This window comes from Haemaphysalis longicornis, unplaced genomic scaffold, assembly GCF_048455015.1.
Source record: "Haemaphysalis longicornis isolate Haplotype H1 unplaced genomic scaffold, Haemaphysalis longicornis Haplotype H1 scaffold_4, whole genome shotgun sequence".
NCBI classification, from domain to species: domain Eukaryota; kingdom Metazoa; phylum Arthropoda; class Arachnida; order Ixodida; family Ixodidae; genus Haemaphysalis; species Haemaphysalis longicornis.
This window is the reverse complement of record NW_027526361.1, coordinates 94263778-94285081: the sequence shown is the minus strand read 5'-3', so window position 1 is coordinate 94285081 and position 21304 is coordinate 94263778. Positions and strand designations below refer to the sequence as shown.

The 21304-nt window shown below is 47.0% G+C and overlaps 1 protein-coding gene across 1 annotated transcript in view; it reads right to left on the bottom strand.

Moving 5' to 3' along the window:
- LOC144180447 (uncharacterized) overlaps nucleotides 1-18619 on the bottom strand; it is a 58097-nt gene extending 39478 nt beyond the window's left edge. Inside the window, exons 1-5 of the mRNA XM_077708787.1 lie at nucleotides 18338-18619; nucleotides 8099-8415; nucleotides 7161-7370; nucleotides 3632-3741; nucleotides 1732-1734 (exon numbers count right to left, since the gene is read on the bottom strand). Coding sequence (XP_077564913.1) covers nucleotides 1732-1734; nucleotides 3632-3741; nucleotides 7161-7370; nucleotides 8099-8290 — 515 coding nt within the window. The 5' untranslated portion in view covers nucleotides 8291-8415; nucleotides 18338-18619. The remainder of the gene's footprint in view (nucleotides 1-1731; nucleotides 1735-3631; nucleotides 3742-7160; nucleotides 7371-8098; nucleotides 8416-18337) is intronic.
- Between the last annotated feature and the right edge of the window lie 2685 nt (nucleotides 18620-21304).

Below are 21304 nucleotides of genomic sequence, written 5' to 3'. Positions count from 1 at the left end.
CCCTGTTCTCATACCTGAACCCGATGTCATTCAGTAGGCGGCGCGCAGTTTATGGCTTGAGAGCAGTAACATCGTGGCTAGCTTTGGCATCTGCAGCGATTGCCTTCACTGTCGGGATCTCATTTCTGCGATAAAAAACCGATGCACGGACGACAGCAATGCGCACTTCGTGAAGTCGTGGTACACTTCTGTGCGTCTTCTCTTCCCGGCGCTTCGCGGGCGCTTTCGGGATGGCGTCGCAACATTTACATAGTTATTTTTCATCTCCTCCTTCACGTACATCACCAAGGTCACGCTCACTCCAAGAAGATCGCTAACTGTTGCGGCCGTTTCTTCAACGCTGCGCTCTGGGTGAAGATGCCGCAAGCGAACGTACGCGTTCCGGAGGATCATCTCTCGTCCGCAGCTGCAGATAACACGGCCGCTTTTGTATTTCTTGTATCATCGGCTTGGCGTAAATTGGAACGCACCACAATCCTCAGTCGAGAATAATAAAGCACATTCTGATGGGACTTCTTCGGAATTCATGGCGGGAAATAGGGCCGGCAATGCCTAAAACCACGAGCAAGCGGCTGAGAGAAAACCCGGAAGAGCAGAAATTCACCATCGGGAATATAATTGAAAATCGCCACTGCAGCTGACGACAAGTTCTTTCACGCGTTGCATTATAACGGGCAAATAAATAATTCTAGCTAAGGTTTTTATCTCCCCTTAAAATGAAGGCGCCCTGAAGAACTACTTTTCGGCATGGACGCATTCAGGCAAGCTTGGCTCCGAACGCTGCCTGCAGGTACAAGGCGGTCGGCCGCGAGGTCACGTTGATAGAGCGACACCATTGACTGGTAGGGGGGCCTTTGACTGGTCGATGCCGCTTTTTTCTTGACCTGTATCCGAGTATAAGGACGCTACCATTTACCTTTATCAACGCTAAAAGCAATTTATTTCGGCATCTTACACTGCTGCGTCAAACCGAAGCACAGAGCAAAGAACAGACTGCGTCAAACCGAAGCACAGAGCAATACTTATCATTGCATCTTGAACTGCAAAAAAGGTCGCTGCGAATTATGACGTTCCCTGAATGCACGGCTCATCCAGCACCACTTTTTAAACAGCTAGACCTAATGCCCTTTTTACTTGCACGTGGTTACAAAAAAGCTTGTGTTACCCAGAACATATCAGAACATAGCAGGCATACCCCTTACGATCCTCAATATTTATAACACCCCTCAAAAATAGAACAAATCGCTCAGACGATAACCTCAACCTTCCTATGGTATATAACTCTTATGGTAAAGGGACTGTGCAATATATTGGAGCTAAAAAATAAGATATTATACCAGTTCACAATAAACAAAGTGAAAAATTTTCGACCGCGTTCAAGAAGTACATGCAACGATCTCGCACCGCTAATTTATTGTTGAAATTTTGATTTTGTAACCAGTTGTGTACAATGAAATATCTTTTGTTCCTTCATGACGTGGTTTCTTATGTCTTTACTATAAATTCTGTAGTTTGTGGGAATGCTCAATCATTCCCGCATTCCTCCAAACCGGTCCTGCTCTCGCGACGGGTGTCGCGGCGTTCATGAGCGGCAGGAGGCGAGACACGGCTGTTTCGTTTTCCCGTGCGCCGCGTAGCCTGCGGGGGCGCGCTGTTGTCCTTCGAGGGAGCAGAGAAGGTGGGTGGGGGGTGTCGCCTTCTGCTTTCAACCAAAAAAACCCGGTGGGACACTCTCTCGGGTCCGGACCACCGAAGGAAGCAGGAGGAGGCCACCCCCGCTACGTCGACCAGGGTCCCTTTGTTCTTTGTTGAAGCATCCCCAGCCCGGATAAGCCTGACCGACCTTTCAATTGTTTATGTACACATAATCAGAGTTATCTAGTGTGTTTTGCATTTTTGAGTTAGTCAATAACTGTGATTGGTAGTGTCCGGATCTATGTTTTCGCCCGAACCTAATGTTTTCGCCCGGATCTATGCTTTCGCCCGGATCTATGTTTTCGCCCGTGGCCGCTGTCCAGCGCGGCGCGGGTTGGCATCGCTATCTTTCACGCACGGGAGCCTCTAGGCGAAGCCCGCTTGCCAGGCTGGGCGAGTAAGGCGACCCCATAAGTTATAATAACGAAGTTTTTACACGCGTAATTTGTTTAGTTTATTCACGAGATTTTGTTAGCCTCGTCGGCTGTTGCAAACAGTTATTTGAATATCCTATATTATTTGTTTTTCTTTAGTGTAATTATTAACGTAATCGCAGTACTAGCTACATGGTCCCGCTACTAGCATTGTTGCTAAGGGCCCAGACGCAATTTTCACTATTGTACCAACCAATGTTTGGAAGTAAATAAAAATGAGAATGAATGAACAAACCCCTTCAACCACCAGTGGCATGTCTAAGATCTATAGTGACAGCACTTAAGCAAAGAAATTTTCACGAGGTGTGCAGGGGTGGTTATATTTCTGCTGTGAAAGATTGTGGCGCTACTGACCACGTATCAAACGATTTTGGTCGACAGACCATTCCACAGAGAAGACCTGCCATTCTTTATCAAAACGTGTCCGCACCCAAATTTGTGTATCATGGGTTTAATTGCGAGTCCGGTGATACTACTGCTGAATGGGAGATATGCATGCCCTGTCGAAACTACGCAAATGACAAATTTACAGGATGCAACAGGGTTGCAGAAGCGTACCCTTCATTGCGCCCACAAGGAAAGAAGTTTGTTACTTGAAGGCTGGAAGAAGGTGCATGCGGTGGTGCGCGTGACTTATTCTGGAAATGCGGTTCCCGATAGGCTCTCTGTGATGCCGATTACTGTGTTTTGTGTTCCAACTTCGAAATATGTGATTCATTTGTTATTTTCGATGCATATTCCGTTTTTATAATTTTTGTATAGTCTCAAGTTACATGTTAACTGCCTTTTCATATTTATTGCTACTGTAGCGATAACAAATTTCAGTTGTTAGGGCTCTGTTCATGTGGCCTCACCTGTCGTCTCATGTTTCTCGCGCTTTTTCGCACTCGGACAGCTGATAGCCGCTAAGCCTTGTGTTTTATCATTAACTGTTTTCTTTCCCTAACGCGCTACTGCAGCAATCTCGCCCTGGTGCTAAATGCGGCGCTAATCTACGAAACGCTGCTTATGCGTCTCTGGAAGCGTTCTTTGCCACCAACGGCAAGAAAAGCTAAAGAATTGTGTGATGGAAAATTAAAAGTTGACTTCCCTAATAAGAAGCGACGATAACGCATTGTAGCCAGTTTATTTGAGTATCATCAAAAATGATTCCGGCGAAATTAAGACGCATTGTTAGAATATGTCCGGAAAACGTAACTCAGCACTGTTTACCCATATTTATGTTTTTATTTTGCTTTACAATACTGGAGACTCTTTCGAGGCTCTTTGGAGACATGTAGACATTTTATAGTCCCAAAGCATTAAATCATTGTTATTTTGTTATCCTACATTCTATGCTAAATTAAAAGTTAAGCTGAAAAAACTACGCCCGTAGAAAACTGTCTCTTTTCTACTGTAGGGTTAGCGCTAACAATCGGTGCCACCAGAAGTAAGTTTCTCGCCCTTCACCGGACTCAGAAACGATGAAGGGCAACGTTACGTCAGGAACCGGGCACACTCACTGCATTCCCATAACTTCCGCGACAAAGTCGTTCACCGCCTTCTTGTTGTACAGCCACACGCCGAGGAAGGTCATTGCGTGCTGCTGTCCTTGAACAGCATCAGCCAAAGCCTGCGAAGGGGGAAGCGGCGCTCAGGCGAGGTTTCAGTATACGGCTGCGGCCAGCGGTTGGTCAGTGAATGCTCCGACAAGGCGGCCGAAGCCAGCACAGCGCGCAACGAATACGAACGACGCGGCACAGGCAGCTGCAAAACATCGCGTACTCAAGTTAGATAAACAATAAAATGAGGGCTCACCGAAGTTCCCCGAAAGTGCTTTGGCGGCGGCAGAGTAGTGTGAGCCCCAATGTGACCAAGCGCTGAACGTGCTATTCGCGAAAGCGATACTTTTATATGAGTGCACAATTTCTATGTCGACTAGAAGAGGAATCCCGCCTGTCCGGCTGTAGCACTTTAAATTTGCCACTATACCCGCATAAGAAAATGCTATTTATGGAAGGCGCCAGGGCCTTGGCAGTTTTTATACGAATGGCAGTCTATATGTAATACCCTGAAATGTTGCCTTTCTGCTTATTCATTCGTGTGTAGTATTGAAGTCGACACTTACGCTGCTCAGTTTATAGCGCTCCTTAGAGATAGTATAGTATCCCAGTTCACAGACAATAAAGTGAACAGCATAGTATAATTACAGTGGTGCCGAAGCGCACCCAGACCCATTTTAAATGGCATGTAATGCTAGAAGGTATTAAAGACGATAGTCTTTCTTGGGCTACTTAAAAGCAGAAAGTTTGGTCTGTCTGTATGTAAAAGTATTGAGAGTTGGGCGAGTTGGTAATGATGCATCTCGAAAAACAAACTGCGCGCAAATTGACGGGTCTGTATGTCTGCTTGTCTGTCTGCCTGCCTGCCTGCCTGTCTGACGGTCTGTCTCAAGGGACAAATTTATTATAAAAAATCCTTCTATCAATGATACAACGTAAAACCCAGAAACAATAAACAAGTGCAGCGCCTATGGCTACAAAACTAACACAGCCCGAAAGCTGTCAGTTACAGACACATAAACATACAAACAGTTTCAAGTTGACTGTAGAGAAAAGATTAACATACGAACAATTTTGAGTGTCTTACAACCAAAAGGTTAACATGCGAGGGAAACAAGGATACAAAAGCATTCGCTTCAAGAATGCAGCAATATACAAAACAAGGTTTGTGTTAATGCAAAACGAGTACTGTAGCGCACTAACACCCAATTCTAACACCAAAATCACTGACTCGATTCAGCCACACGGCCGAAGTTAAGCCGAATATGCGCAATAGTCTGATATACCCACAGCCTATTTTAAATGTCTAAGTCCGGTGGCAATCTCCCTACTTGTCAACATTGTTGAACAAGAACAAAACATTACGAAAATGGGAGGCAGAAAATCAATACATAGTTGATATTTGCAGTGTTCCTTTTTACAAAATCACGGCTGCGTGCTTTTGCGATATCAAATGAAATACTTCTTAAACTGCAGAAAATCGTCGCCTCCCCTGTTACCCGCACTCCTACAGCTTCTGGTGCAATTTTAAGAAATCAAACAGCAAGAGTAACAAAAGTTTCGACTAGATAAGTTCCACGTTCCACTTGGAATATACGTGGAGCAGGGCAAAATGGTTCTGTAAACATTGTAGTAGGGTGCCTCGAATCACGGGCGTCTCCGCCATACGGCAGCGCTGTCATCGAGGCACCCGGCCTGGAGCCGTAGAAGGTGGTGAATTTAAATTGAGCAGACCTCTAGCATGTTATCTTGGGAAGAACGAGACGGGCGAGGAAGAGCATGAGATGTGAGTGGGAAAGAAGGAGGCGTTTAAATGGCGGGGGCACCAGTCGACTATCGTCTTGAGTCGACATTTGCAACAAAAGGAGCAGAGACGCGGTCATTTTTTTCTTGGTGACTATTGCTTATGTGTTCTAGTACAGAGACAACAGTACAGTGAACAGTGGGGAATCTTTTTACAGTGGTGACAAAGCGTACCCAGACCATTTTGTACGGCGTATAGAGGCACCATTGTTGTCGGCCGAATGATTACCGTATCAACTGAATGAAACAAACCTTCAACTATGATATGCAACAAGCCTTCCTCCATTCACTTAACTTCAAGTGGGTGGGATGCCACGCGTCTGTACTTTGTGTGTTCGGAGTAAGTTCTGAATGAAATCTAGGTTATAGGTTAATAAAGAAATAATGATAAGGTTGAGTTGGTGGTAAAGTTAGGAGTAAGGTATTGTTGAGGTGAGACTAGTGCTTGATTAACCTATGTTGAAGTGACTCAGGCTAACTGCACCCCAGCTCAATGCTATTGGAATTCTGGGGTTTAATTTTGGGCTTTAACGCGCCGAAAGTACAGCTTGGACATGAGGCGAGCCTTTCCGCGTGCTACGGATTAATCCAGACAAACTGGGAATCTATAATGTGCCTCCAATCTCGGCAGACCGGCGTTAGTGATTTTTGTCTCTATCTGGAAAGGTGCCCCCACTGTTAGAATCGAACTGTAAATGCTAATGTTCAGGTTGGAATCGGGAGCAATGATTCGTGTTTGAGCTGAGGTCGATTCTGATGTGATCCTTTGTCAACGTTTGTGAGGTTACTCTGCTGTAGAGAATACGTATGTTGAACCAACAAAGTCGTAGTACGACACGACTAGGCCGAACTAAGGACCACGAAGTCGATCGCAAGCAGGGAATAATCCATTACGTAATCGTAAGGGCGTAATTGACTCCGGGTGTAAGCTCGTGTTGATATTAACTTATACCAACAAAATTACGAATGATGAGAGAACCAGCGTGGTCATGTAGTCTCCTACATTTGTTATGCACCCTCAAGGAGGGCCTAAAAACTTTTTTGTATAGCCGAAGTGCTCTTATGACTTGATCAATAAGCCCGTGTGGTCCGTAGAGTACTTTGTGACAAGACTTAAATATTAGCTCTTATATTTCGTATAAGCCCACGAGATAACAGAAACTCGCTCAAGGTACTTCTCTTGCGTTCTCGCGTTCTTCGAAGTCCATAGCGCAGGTCGGAGCAGTTTGTGTGAACTTAGCTGACTTCGCAGAAGCAACGCCGATAGTGGCCGACCTCCTTTCAGTTGCAGCAATTGAAGCATTGTATTGGCATTGGAGAACAAATCGAAATAAAACCAAAAAGGCAAAGATCGTGCCTACTGTACCGAGCTAATTGCGAACTACTATTCTGTGCTGGCAATAACTGTTGCTTCCGTAACGCTTCCACGCCTAAGCGAAATCTAACGTTTGTTTTAACTCCGATGGTGGTTGTGATTTTGTAACAATAATCTTACGTAGGCTGTGTACCAAGCGCGTGGAAGGTTGACAAGTAAAACTCAGCTTAAAAATCAGTCGGTTTTTCCAAGCCTTCAAACTACAGGTGGCGAACTTTCTCGACTGAACACGAAAGCTGAAAGTGTCAATCACCGCGTCATAGCTGATTCTTCCCCAACATGTTATCGGTGATCCAGTGGTAGTATACTAACCTTGAGCGCGCCATTGAGCAAGGAGGCGGTGTTAGCTTGCTTGTGGCGGATGAAGTTGAGCACGCCCATGGCCTGGATCCGCATCTGGACCAGGTTGGACAGCTGGGGTGCCATGTTTGGTATCTGGTCCACAGTGCTGCCAGCTTGGCCAAGCTGGTTGAGGGAAAAGCTGACACCGGCCACGCAGGTGACCTGGCTCACTAGGGTCGCCTGCACCACCGTCAACGACACCGCACTCAGGGCCCACAAATGACGAGAATTGTTCAGGCCTGTTACTGCATTGCACTACATATCACTGTACTGTTACACTGTACATTGCACTGTACTACATTGCACTGTAAGCGTAATTAGGGCAACTGAAATACTTTTATGCCTTGCGCCCCGATGTTTTTTAGAGTGAAAGGTCATTCATCGCGTCGCGATGACCTTGAACCGCCGCGGCGCACGTGCGGCAGGTGTTCTACACGCCACGTGTTCTGCTGCGTCAGGGCGTCGCAGCTGCGCTCCCTCGGCGCCGCGCCGCTGCGGTGCCACGTGAATAGGCAGGGTTTAATGGCTGCTTCGCTAGCGCTTGGACGCTTAGTCTCGCCATGAACGGTGGACTGTCTGTAGCGTGCCCTTGAGCTTTCGTTCGGAATAACTAAGGTTAAAAGTTTGAGCCCTCAGCCGTTTCTTTTGTTGTTGCACCTTGCCCAGTTTCGTAGCTCAGCCGTAAGGTCGAAGAACCTGCATCTTTTAGACACGTAGTGACGGGCCTGTGCGAAGTGTAGTCTCGGTACAAAAAGCGTACTCCGCCTCCAGTTTTTCCGCATAAAATGCCGCTTTGCGCCACACAATAGCTTCCTCTCGCAGCGCTGATACCCAATGGAAACTCATGATGAAATTAGGAAAGGCCCAGGAGGCGCTCTGTGGCTCAAGGCGCATGCAGTGCAACTGACCTGCTTGAAGGCTTCCCACGACGTGCTTCCGTACAGCGGCATAAAATTTCCTTGGGACGCCATGAGGTCCGGGTAGATAAGGTAGTCGCAAAATTGAGTGATGTTGCCCCCGTGAGCGAAGTTGGAGCCAAGGACGCAGACCAGCTTGCCCGGCCGTACTACTCTTGCTTTCGTCGGCTGTGCAGAAGTCATCGGCTGTGCAGAAGTCCCCGGCTGTGCAGAAGTCCCCGGCTGTGCAGAAGTCCCCGGCTGTGCAGAAGTCCCCGGCTGTGCAGTAGTCGTCGGCTGTGCAGAAGTCCCCGGCTGTGCAGAAGTAGCTATAGGAAAGCGAGCGGCCGCAGTGAAATGCGGGGAAGTTTTCTTAGCCTAACTTAGCTTAGCTAATCTCAGCGGCTTAAATTGGAATGAACGCGGACGCCATCGCATTTGGTGGGTCAAATGTTTACACAGCAGCGATCACGGAATATGGTCTAGAAAAAACACGTTACGAATAGTCCATTCCAGTATACCAAGTGGCATACCTTCTTAACTTCGCTGAACACTGTGACCAGGTTTATTTTGCAGAAGCGTTTTTTGCCAATTACCCCAGAGCCCAACCATGCAATGCCTCGCGTGTTGAGCATGTGGTCGCTAAAATTCTGTATACGCGGATTACTCATCCGAGGAAACTTCCAAAAACAAAACAAAAGGATGCAAAACAACACATTGGGCGTAAAATAAAAAATCCTGGCCATCTCCAATAACGTGAAACCTTCGGAAGGGCGAAGCATGCAGGGTGTGAGTGTATTCTTGGCGCCTTCGCGTTTTTGGAAAGGATATGAAACCTTTGGGGGGTAGAGATTTACAGCTTTGCTGTGAAAGTTTCTTGTCTTTGATACACGAAGCTGTCTAGAGCGAGGCGTAAACGAGTATCCCGTTGTTTTTTAGTACACGTTACGAAGCGTTCCAGCGCGACACGTAAACCAGTGACCCGAAGTTTTAAAAAGTACGTGTTACGTTCTAGCGTAAGGCGTAAACGAGTTTCCCGGTGTTTTAGTACCACGACTACATGAGACAGCGATTACGACGACGAAGGCGACAGGAGACGCCAACAGCGCCAGCCCCTAATGGGCTTCGTCCATAAAAAAATAAAAATGGTCTGATACAGGGCGCTCACGTGATAAAGACAACAAAAAGAAAATGAAAAAAAAAATCGCGAAAGTTCTAGACGTTTAACTCCTTGGTTTGTACAAATATGCATAATTCGGCAGAATTAGCAGGCTTTTAAGGTCTTAGTGCTGTAAAAACATTTGTTCAATCTTTTGCAAACTGTGTTTTATACATCGCTCTAACGCAATGAATTCAAACTGATATTCAAAAGTAAACACAAACACGAACAAAGAGAGTAACAAAGCACCAACCCTGTAACGCCTTCTGTTTGCATAAAAAGGCATAATGGGCGAAGTTAGCACATTATTTAATCGTTATAATAGTGTCATTCGCAATGAAATAGAAGAAATAAGTATATATAATTACGTGAGACCTAAAGCCACCAAATATATGGAGTATCAAACTGAAATGTCAGAAAGCAGCCAAATTTGGCTTCCGGTCCCGCATGGAGGGAAAAAAAAACAGGCATTCTAAAGAGAAGCGGCGTAAAAATGACTACACATTGGTAGACAATCGAAATTCCGCCTTGAGGAGATGCGCGTAGTCACCGGTCTCCCAAATGAGGTGCGAGCGTAGCAGCTGTACAGATACGCAAGCCTACGGTCTAATTGTGTGTCCAGAAAAATCATCGGAAGGCAACCTCGATGAGCAGGTCGCTGCACACGTTGTACGCGACCTGGGACGTCTGCCGCCCCTTTCATACAAGACGACTTCCGGAAAATATATTTTGTGGTAGTTGAATTTTCCGAGAAACGAAAGACATGGTCCCCTGGTGTACCGTACAGCCTTCATCGACGACGGAAGGAGGCCGCGGCAGCATCGTCCCGGGCGCAGCGCCCGTGTATTGGATGTCGTCAAAAGCCTAAGCACTCCTTATGATGTCCAACACCCGAACATGTCTTCTCATTATTATAATTCTTTACATCATTGCTATTCTCCCCCTCGGTTCTTGGCATATCACGTGTAATCATCCTGGCCCTATACACCAGCCATCTCCATTGTGTTTTGTATTGCGTCACTTGCACTTCTACGCACAGGTTTTAGTATTTACAGTCTCATCAACAATTAAATAGCTTCTTCTCTGACGCTCTTTGCCCTTAGTTGGCCTTGCGCCATAAAAGCGCAACCATCATCATCATTAACACGAGGTTACGCAGCAGGCACGTTAGCCTCATTCCGCATTGCTGATCATTGTACCTGAATGCGGCAGGTGCCCCCTATCCCGAAAATGCGGGAAAAGCTGGCTGGGAAACCAATCCCGAGAAATGTGCATCATGTATCCCCTCATGTCGTAGGGAGCAGAGGGCTAACGCGCAGCAGAAACGATTTCCCACCAAAGTGGAAACGATCTATGTGGACGCGGCGGGATACAGACATCGTGTAGCTTTCGCGATCGCTGTAGCCTGATAACTGCGGAACAGGCGGCTACAGCGCTCGTGCGAAGGCCAACCGCTACCGGCATAATATACGATTCTAAGACGGCCATCCAAAATCTATACAAACAAAACTGTATAAAATTATTATAATTATATTATAATCTTATAAAATCATAAAAAAACATAATTATACAAGGGCACCCATCACCATCCAATCGTATGGACTCCAGAGCACGGTGGCCTGGAGGTTAACGAGGCCTTTCACACTAAGGCTTACAATCTCAGCCGAGTTAAGCGCATACTTTCCTTAAACATGGTGCCAGATCCTCCACTTGCAGAATGGTCTCATGAGATCACACAACACACGAGATCACAATTGCCTCCCCTCCTGCAGAAAGCTCCCCTCAGCCAACGTGTTGCTCGAACCCGCAGAACAGCACACGTGTCGACTCCTCCTAACTAGAACCTTTTTAAACCCAGCACTCCGGATAATTTATGATAATCCGTCGATACTTAAGAAGCACCCGAATCTCGGATGCCCATGCGTTTGAGATTTAGGCGCTCGTTAAAGATCCGCGGGTGGTCAGAATTAATCCGGAGCACTCCACTACGGTAACCCCCGTCGCCTGTGTACAGCGTTGGCACAAACTTCGCAATCAATCAATCAATCAATCAATCAATCAATCAATCAATCAATCAATCAATCAATCAATCAATCAATCAATCAATCAATCAATCAATCTATCAAACCCAACCTCACCCACCCGTCTATTCAAATCTTACCAAACTGCAAAATATGCAGATCCCTGGCTACATTTTCCATATTATATCTGAATGGTTCAAAGATTTTTTTCCTTAATTTCCACCAATTCGCAATGGGAGGAGGCACTGGCCAGCTCAGACCGGTAGATCCAAACGTCCGTAGTGATCAGAGCCGCCGCCGTCGTTGCCCGATGTAAACCGGCCGCCCCAACAGCCTTGTAACCACACAGAGCCCAGGATAATTCCTTTTCTGTATCTCTCATCTCCCGGGTGGGTGTTCTTTGCACGTGCCGTGGCTGACTGCCCGTGCTCTTCGTATCGCCCTGTATGCGCACCCCCCTCCCTCCGGCCACCTGCTACCTCCCGCGCTTCATACATCGACATTAATGTAAATCACCCCTGAGAAACAATGTCTTCCTAGGTCTGTTTAGAAGTGAAGCCGACTTCAAAGACGTGAGTGCAGACTATCTTTGTAGACTATCTGGGCAAGCTGGTTTTTCCACATCGAGATTTGCACAGTTAAAGGGCTACTGAAGCACTTTTAAAACCGGGCAAAACTCTACTTTTTACAATTATTACATTGGTCAGTTTGTGCCTGTAAAGTTTTTTTGGTCATTTTTAGCTTGGGGACAGCGGTATTCGTCGTTAAAGTTGACCCTACGCCGCGCCCACTGCTTCCTGCCGCATCGCCGGAAGAGCGAGAAACTGAGAGGCAGCGACCGGAAGTAGCGTCATATTCGGAAGACGGCCAGCGACGTGCGCCGCCGCTTCGCTGTGTCCCAGTTTTTGGGCGAAGTTCCGAAATAACGAGGCGTGTAATCTGCGCTTTATTAACCATCATTGTCTCAAGTTGCTTCCGCGTCGGTTTTTTAACCGTAATGCTACTGTGTGATTACTAAAGCGACTCCTAGTTACCAGAGATTTCCTACCCGAGCGCCCGTGGCTACTACATTGCCTTCACGAGCCGCGGGGCTGGCCGTGTCGTCGGCTGCTCTGTGCTTGATACGCGAAGAGACGGGCTCAAACAAATATGGAGGTACCCCAAGTTTCTGATCCATTATTATAAGGGAATTAGAAAATTTGTGGGACCACAGCGCTCTGGGCTTCCCGAAGTTCTTGCTCGTTTTCCCGATCAACGTTGTTGGCTGTGACGACAGCTTAGCTGAATAGCTAGATTTTAAGAAGAAATCAAGCAAGCTGAAAGCATGAAGCGTTTTCTGCGCGCGGAAGCGCTCCGCACACTCGCCGGTCGTGCATGCCCGTACGGCGCACGAAAGGGCTCGCCCCACACGTGCCGCGGCAGCGACCGCTCTTCGCCGCCGTCCAGAATCAAGGCCGTCGCGAAAAGCAAGGTAAACGTGCAAGAGAGGATGATAGTGCGGTGAAAAATTGTGCTAGGGATTGTCATTAAAGGTGATTTCGAAAGAGGTGTATCGCGATGCGGAGCGCAGACCGGTCGCAGAGGCTCGACGACGGGCCTGCCCAAGCAAGAGATGCGGCGAGAGGCCGATAAATGGCGTTACCTGCGCGCAAGCATGAGCACCGGCTGCACCGCACCGATCGCTAGAATGACTATCAACGTAGGAATAAGGTTCCACATGCGAGAAAGAGGATGATAATGTGGTGAAAAATTGTGCGGCGACCAACCATCTCCCTTGGTGCTAAACCTAAAGTTCCCAACACCACCAGCGATCCGTGAAACCTGAGCCGGCTGGAGCAGTTGGGGAGCTTCGGGGACCAGCGTGCTGCGCTTGGGTTCCTCTACCTTTTGGGGGGCGACCAACATTCAACTCCTCTATTCTAAAAAAAAATGCGTATGTGCAGCAATGCCACGTTCCGCAACCGGCCGAGCAGCGACCCGGCACAACCACCTCTGCGCGACGCGGCGACCGGCGGCGGCCGCGCTGCCTGTGCGCATCGCAGGCCACTGCACATGCTTGTTGCCTCCTGTCCAAATGTAAAAACAAAGTTCCACATTCGAGGATGGGGATGATGGTGGGTTGAAAAATTGTGCTAGGAATTGTGGCTAGCGCTGGTAGTGAAAGCGGCGAACCAATATCTGCGCCACTTCCCTGCACCCGAAAAACAAGTCGGCCATGAGTCGTCGGTGGAGAACCCCTTTCTAAAGCTCGCCGCGAGCGAACCTGTTTTGTTTATACTTCCCTGAGGCTCTCCTATTCTAAGGAAAGATTGTGTGAGCCCTCCATTCACCAGACGACCTTCTAGCCCGTATCTGAACGGGAACAGAATGATATCTTCAGGCCGTGCAGTCCCCGCAGCGCCGGCACTTCCGAATATGACGTCATATGCCACCAGCCAATCGCGAAAGGCAGCCAGGGCTCTCACCGTGCCCTCGGGCAGGGGTCGTTTGTTTTGACGAAAAAAGATGGTTTTGGTGTATTTACACATAAAATAAACATGTTTTTCGAATTCAGCGTCAGGAAAACCATAATGTAATGCCCCCAACAAAATTTTTTTGAAAAGCTCTTCACCAGCCCTTTAAGCCCGCCAAAAAAGGATGCACTGGGTGCGAACGCGGCGTCGAGAGAATATAGAGAGGCAAAAAGAACTGGTATGGAACTGGAGGTAGTGCAGAAAAAACGGAATAGCTACCGGGGATAAAACTACAAGTGTAGAGAATGGTGCAAGCAAACATCAAGCCAGAAAGCGAACAATGGATGGCAGAATTACGAAGGAAGGACAAAAGCGCATCCAATAAATTTTGGAACCATGTAAAATCCCTAGGCTTAAAAACGATATCCATCAAAATTTCATTGATGAGGAGAGGAAACATCTCTTAGGAGAGCAGGCGTAGGCGCATATTCATCTTGTGGTTAGTGAGAATATTAAAAAAAAGAGATAGAGAAGCGTGCACCGATAACAGCAGCGCCACGGAAGACTGCGAAAGAGTAAAAAAGTTTGTGCAACATTGGTTGAAACAAAAAGCCGATTAAAAGGTTCCCCAGGACAACAGTGGGCCTGGACGCAATACCAATGCAGCTCAAAGGTGCTTGGACCAAAAAGTAAGGCATCGTTTAGGAGGGCAATAGATAAGGTCATAAAAACCAAGAAAATAACGAAGAATTGGCTTGACAGTAGGATGAATTTACTATATTAAGACAGAGGCAAAAAGCCAGTAGTGATTCATAGAGACCACTCACAGTAACTTCAGTAGTGTATAGATTCGAATTGCGGGTGATAAAATTAGAAATCCAAGCATTGATTGAAGAAAATGAAATCCTTGGGAACTGTAGAATAAATTTTCAGAAGACAGGCGCTTAGATGTTTTTTTTTTCGTGATAATACTGTGCATTGAAATTGCAAAAGCTCAGAACAGACCATTATAGATTACGTTCTTATAAAGGGGAACATGACAAAGTTAACAGAGAACTGCGGCGGAGATCTCTGAAACTCCAGGGCTTATTGATGAGTTGCACTTCCTTATAGCAATATATGAAGATGATGGAGTGCACCTGACATGCGAAAGGTAGAAGTATACACAGATGGTCAACACTCATCGAGGACTCAAACAAGGATGCCCTTTGAGCCCTACTGTTTATGTTTTATATGGCAAGGTTAGAAAAGAAACTAGAACAGAGTCAACTGGGGTTCAACCTAACGCATATGTTGCAAAGCGAAGTGGTAGAACAGCGTATTCCGGGAATGTTATACGCAGACGACGTTGTTACTTTAGCTGATAAGCAGAGCGATATGCAACGGCTCATAAATATTAGTGGTTAGGGAGCCGCACACCTGAGGTTAAATTTTAGCTCTGAACAACCAGTAATAATTGTTTTAAATGAGACTTGCACTGACGCAGTGTCAATCCAGAATGGCGAATTACCCAAAGTCAAGGAATATAAATACCGCAATTTTGCGCTTCCAAGGACGCTGCGCCCCTGCTTTTGAAAATTAAATTTTGAAAAAAAGTTTGCATGCGAATCAAAGCACCACCTTTTCTAGGCAGCTATCGCATGTACATTTCAGACGCGTTGAAGCGGGCCCGAGTTGACGTTGTGGCCAAGTCATTTCTGACGTTTTCAATTACAAACCACTTCAACAGGACAGAATAGGACCTACTGCGGATACTGAGAGCGGCGTCCCCAAGCGGCACAACGGAATCAAATGATAGTGAGGTTGACCGAGTATCATACGTCAGCAGTGGGTGCACTCTTTGTACCTATTTTTGGTTCGAATGTTTCCTAAATAAAACATTATTCCTTGCTCCCGTCGGATCGACATACGGCCGCGAAAAAAATGGTGGTGAGGGCGGCCATTTATGTTTTTGGAATCCAAGCACAACCTTCACCTTGCGCGTAGCCCCCATGGAAAAAGGGGTGCTTAGAATCGAGTAAATAAGGTATTTTGAAGGGTCGATAAACCAATAGGGCAACTACTTAAGAACTGACGAGGAGCAACTTAAGAATAAAGGAAAGCGAAACGCATGTATACTGAAGCATGGAGCTCTGTGGGGGGATAATAATCATGAAGTAGCAAGAGGAATGTTGAACGAAGTAATGGCGTCGGGCCTCATATTGGTGAATGCAGTACTCTACTTAAAATCAGACGCTCTAGCCGCCTTGAATTGAACCAGAGAACGGCAGGCTGTTTGGTCTTAGGAACGTATAGGCAATGCCGGGATATACGGGCTGGTTGTAGTTTGAAGTTCGTGAAGCTGAGAGTAAAATATGTTTCCAGGAGAGGTTGAGAGAAACGGATCAACGCAGGAGGTGGACAGCTAAAGGTTACATAAAACGCGTGGATACGCAGTGGCTAAGGAGGACCAGGAGGCTAATGATGAAATACGGATAGAACAGTGGAGATTCAAAGACAGCCAATGTAAGCAATAAAGGAGCAAGGCAGATGGAAACGAATCAATGGAGCAAAAAATGGAAGCTGAAACGTCGTTAGAGATGCATACAGGTCAGAGAAACTGGACACCAGAAAGGAAAATTTCAACGGTAATTCCAAAGGCGGTACTTTGCTTATTGAGGCTAGAGCTGGCTACCTGCAAAGAGCTTTGCAGTGAAGTATGCACAAAATAATGGGACATGTGTGGTCTGCGGAAACAAAGAATAAACTATTCGGCCCATAGTGTAGGAATCAGAGTGGTTTTCATCCAAATCTACACGAGGGAAATATTTGGCTTCCTTCATGTGCTACCCTCATGAGCTGGCTTTCCTCATTCATCTGTGCTACCTTTAAGGTAGCACGGAGGGAGTTAATTTCAAGGCTGTCAAGGCGACGAAAATAAGAATAGAATGCTGGTTGGCGAAAACCAGCTACCTATTTCATACTTGCCCTAGGAGAAGCGCTAGTATTGAACTAAGAGCATGGAACGTAGATATATCAGTTTTTAGTAAGTTGACACGTCATAACACCGCTACAAAGTGGATACCACTAGCAATCATCAATCATCATCATCAGGGCTGAAGAAGACCTCCGACGACGATCGGGCGGCGACACCAAGCGTAAAGCCCGTACTACATGGAGCGATTTCGCCTGCGAATTCGCTGATGCGGCGCCGCTCGTGCGGCAAAACCACCTTTTTTCGTTGCTGCGGCAAAGTGCCAAACATTTGAAGCGGTCGAGCAAACGCCGCTCGTGCGGCGTGTGCGGTGTAGAGGGGCCGGACCTGCGGCCAATAGGAGCACAGTTCGGCACCACTTGCTCGCTTGGAAACCAGATGGCGTTGCTTGTATGAGCGCGACAAAGCTCGGGCACACCAAAACGTTTGTCTTTTATGCTGTGTGTGCGTATAATGATAAAGAATTGGCGATTCTTATATAAAACCGCAAATAAACTTATATTTACCGCAAACCAGGCAGAAACAACTTGCCAAGAAAGTAAAATAAAACCCCCCTCGTTAAAATCACAACAACCTTTCCTGGTGGCAAACTTAATTCAGTCTGCAAACAAGGCGCATCTGAAATGCGAAAATCGCGGCGTTCGCAGGCCCCATGTAGACGACAATTCTAGGCATTGCGAACTTCGCAAGTGCGAATGTTCGTTCCACCGGATTCGCAGGCGAAATTCGCTCCATGTAGAATGGGCTTAAGCGTGATGCCCTTCGGGTCCCCGAATACCGCGAGGCAAAAACCGCAACACGTCGACGTGGCTACCAATCCCGATGAACGATGCCCTTTGAGCGGAAGCTTGCGGCCAACAATTCGGCGTCGCTTGAGTACTATGTGATCGTTTGTGGTTTCCAGAAGACTTTATTCCTTTACCATGGTTACGCACATACAGCTTTGCTGGTCATCCACGTTCAGAGAGTGGAAGCGTGCTGAATTATCGGGGTCAAATCTTATGTCAGGTCTGGACCTTTTTTTCCCTCGGACGCTGCAATTGGTCATTAAAAATCACTGTGAAAAAGAAGACCCAGGGACATTTTTATTAGTGTTTAGGCAGCCCTAAAAAAATGCGTTGACTTGAACATTCGACCGCGACGTGGGCGCTGATTGATTGCGCGGGTATTTTCGACGGTTTTCTTGGGTAGCACACCACGGGTCTGCCAGATGTGCGTTCGGTTTATTGCACACTATGCGGTATGTAACTCCGTAAAAAATTGCAGTGGAAATGGGAGATTAGAACTTCTGCTTCATCTGGATTTATACGAAGCGCTACTGGTCATGCAAAAAAGGCAAAATAATTGTCTTGTGTTTCGGTTGAAACGATAGTGTATTCCAGCTTCTGATCCCTCAGATGTGATTACAGAGTGGCGCTACCGGTAAAGCCCGGAATAATTTGTTTCGAAATACGGGCACTGGAACCATAGCACTACTACCCGCTTCCAGAATATCACTCACATGCGAATATTTGGGTGTTTGGGTGGGAACATTTCTGCTGCTGATACTTTGGGATAAACCCTTGCGCAAATATAAGTGAAAATCAGAGCAACTCCCCCCCCCCCCTCCCCCACTCCTACGCTGAGAAATTATGGCTCGCTTACCTGGACTCTCCTCATCTGTGGTAACGCCGCCACCGACGGGAAAACGTTGCGGGTAGCCGGTGATTTCTTGCTGGCCGTTGGACTCGCTGTCATCTAACAATGATAAAAGTGGGATAAGAATCAGTCCTTACTTTTCGCCGTCATGTGGTGAGGCGATTCGATGGGCCTGCCGGAGCCGACGGAGGCTCGGGACGACCATAGCATGAACGAAAAGTACTAGAAACATGCGCTCTTCGTTGCCGCGTTAAGCGGCAGACACACGCGTGTCCCAGAAATACACTTTCTAACGCGCCGCGGCAAAATGTCTACCAGGTAGGACGCGCGCGGGAGCAGCCGATCCGGGGTCTTCGGCAGTCAAACCGGTTCTCGGGGCGGGAGACGCACACATGTAGGCGCGTCCTTTTCTACCCACGCGTGTCGCCCTTTCGTTGCAAGTGGCGCGTATAGAGGAAGAGCGTGAACGAGAATTCGATGATGTCACTGATCACGTGATTGTATCAAATTGTCAGAATGCGGTAAGTGGGGGTGGGGCCGTGCATCTTACGTCTATGGCATGGAAAGGATCACAAGGGAACCGATAAGAGCCGTGGGGCCGGCGGGAAGGAAAATTTGCTGTTAATAGGGAGTCGCTCTTGCAGTCAGGGTCATGAGGAGACTGAGCAATGTCCGTAGCGCACCCTAGGAACGCGATTACAATTCCTGACATGCAGAACCGCAATGTCGAACATCACAGAATCCTCCTTGATCGGGCTGTGGTGCTGTGACCACGGCAGTATGTGAAAAGTTGATAGATTCAGGTGGCCGGGAAACGCGCTTCAGAAATTAACGGCGCCATGTTAAGTGTCGTTCGCGATCATGAACCTGCCCAGGTTGAAGCTGCTTTACGAGCACTGCTTAACTTTGAATGATTCTCGAGAGACCTCGTAGGGCATTCCCATTGATGGCGCTATCCAACCACCTCCCGAAGTCCTGAGGAACAACACTCAGGATCCTACCAACCAACATCCTCCCTCAACCGATTTGGCTACACCGGATATCCCCTAGAGAATTCACCCAAGCATAAAAATCCTGTAAGGAGCCAGGCGTAGTTGGACATATCATTATAGAGCGTAGAAACAACACGCATTCCCTACGTCTTCCGCCCCGCCCCCTCCTACAAAGAGCAGTGGATGACAGTGGTACCCAGCTCTTGCAACTCATATGATCAGCGCCTGGTCACCGGGAGAGCGACCGATACTAAGACGGCTCATGGATTCTTGGGGAGAGAAAGGTTCTTACGAGAACGAGTCTGTAATGCTCTCAACGTGTTTTCTCTCTTTCTCCCTTTCAGATTGACAAGGAGCGTCACGCACGACTGGTTTTTTTCCATTAGTAATTTTATTTGTTGTCGTTCCCGACGTTTACAATGACACTATTTCTGCTTCCTGGCCCACTTTACGGCCGCCAAGTAGCAGCGTGATCACGTGATCAATGAAATCCTCAGTTTTCAGTCACGAACTGCGCGAACCTCCCGCGCAGTGAAAAGCGTTGCAACTGCGCGTTTAAGCACCACACTTACATTCGGTCTATTAGGGGCACCCTTCGAAAAAAAAAAAACAAGTACTGCTACCGCTAGAAAGCTGTTTGTATAGGTTTTTTGCATAGATAAAGAAGTAGAGAACAGCGTTCGTAATTTTCTTAGTAATGTACGTGTTACGTCTTATGAATGGCTGCTGTGATACATCATTTGATATATTGGTTATTATAATGATCACACCCAAATGACACGCAGAGCATCTATCTTAATCCGCTATTAATTGTCTGGGCTACGATAAATTGTTAGGAACCCAGAAACTGATTGGAATGCAACAAAAACAATAATTTACGATTGGACCCGCGGGCTTCGATTAAATTTGCTCGGTTGCAATGAAACGAGGGGCTGGACAAGCCATGTAACGTAGCCATGCACTTTTACATGTATACAGTTTGGCCAATCTCGCCACTACACTGACAATGCTTGGATTTTCTTTCAGCGCGCACTGTCGTCAAGACCTAAGTGGTCGCTCGGATTGCTCTCGGTGGTCCCGGAGGTTCTAGCGCTGTAGTCCCGCGCAATATTCAGGAAGTGTTATGCTCTGAACATACACCTTGGCTTTAATGCGCACCGCAGTGAAGATCTCCGTGTCAAATTTCCCCAGCTGGGGATCTTCGACGTGCGCCTTAATCTACACACACGGGAGTTTTTGTTTTTCGCCTCCATCTGAAAAACCACCGTCGTGGCCCGGACCCGATCCCGCTACCTCGGTAGCTGCAGCACAACGCCTTAACCACGGTGCCACCACGGCTGGTTTGTCTTTCAGGCAAATGGTTAGGTAGCCGTATAAGAGCGGCCTATGTGGAGCCAATTATCCGTGCGATGAGACGACACCCAATAGCGTGTAAATAGCCCTTCCGGTCACCATGTCTCCATATGGAGGCACGACTTTCTTTGGTATTTTTTCTCATAAAAACGAAAAGAGTTCATGCTGCAGAGCTTTGCGGCTCATTTTCAAAATCTGCGAAAGTGAAAGATAGCGCCATATGATGTGGAACGGCGGCACAGCGGTAATGAGCATCGTTTAAAAATGGATGCCACCACGTTCTATGAAAGCTCCGGCAAGTGGCCGTCCTAAGTTATCCTTTTACTGTGTCGTACATCCTTTGTGAAAGCTAAAAACACAGGTTATTATTTCACTTCCTCATTATTTCGCCTTTTTGTTGCAAACTGGCTCAGGGTATTTATTATTTCTTACAGTAAAAAGCATAATTGTGTCACGGTGCCTACATGAGTAGACGCGACACCGTTTGCATAATGACGATTTTAAAGAGACGGAACCTCTAGAACCTTCTTTTACCTCTAGACATCGAAAACTGCAGAACCTGCAAGTATAGAATTTTTCTGCAGTGGATATAATAATTGGTGACTCAAAAGGATAGAGAATATACTCA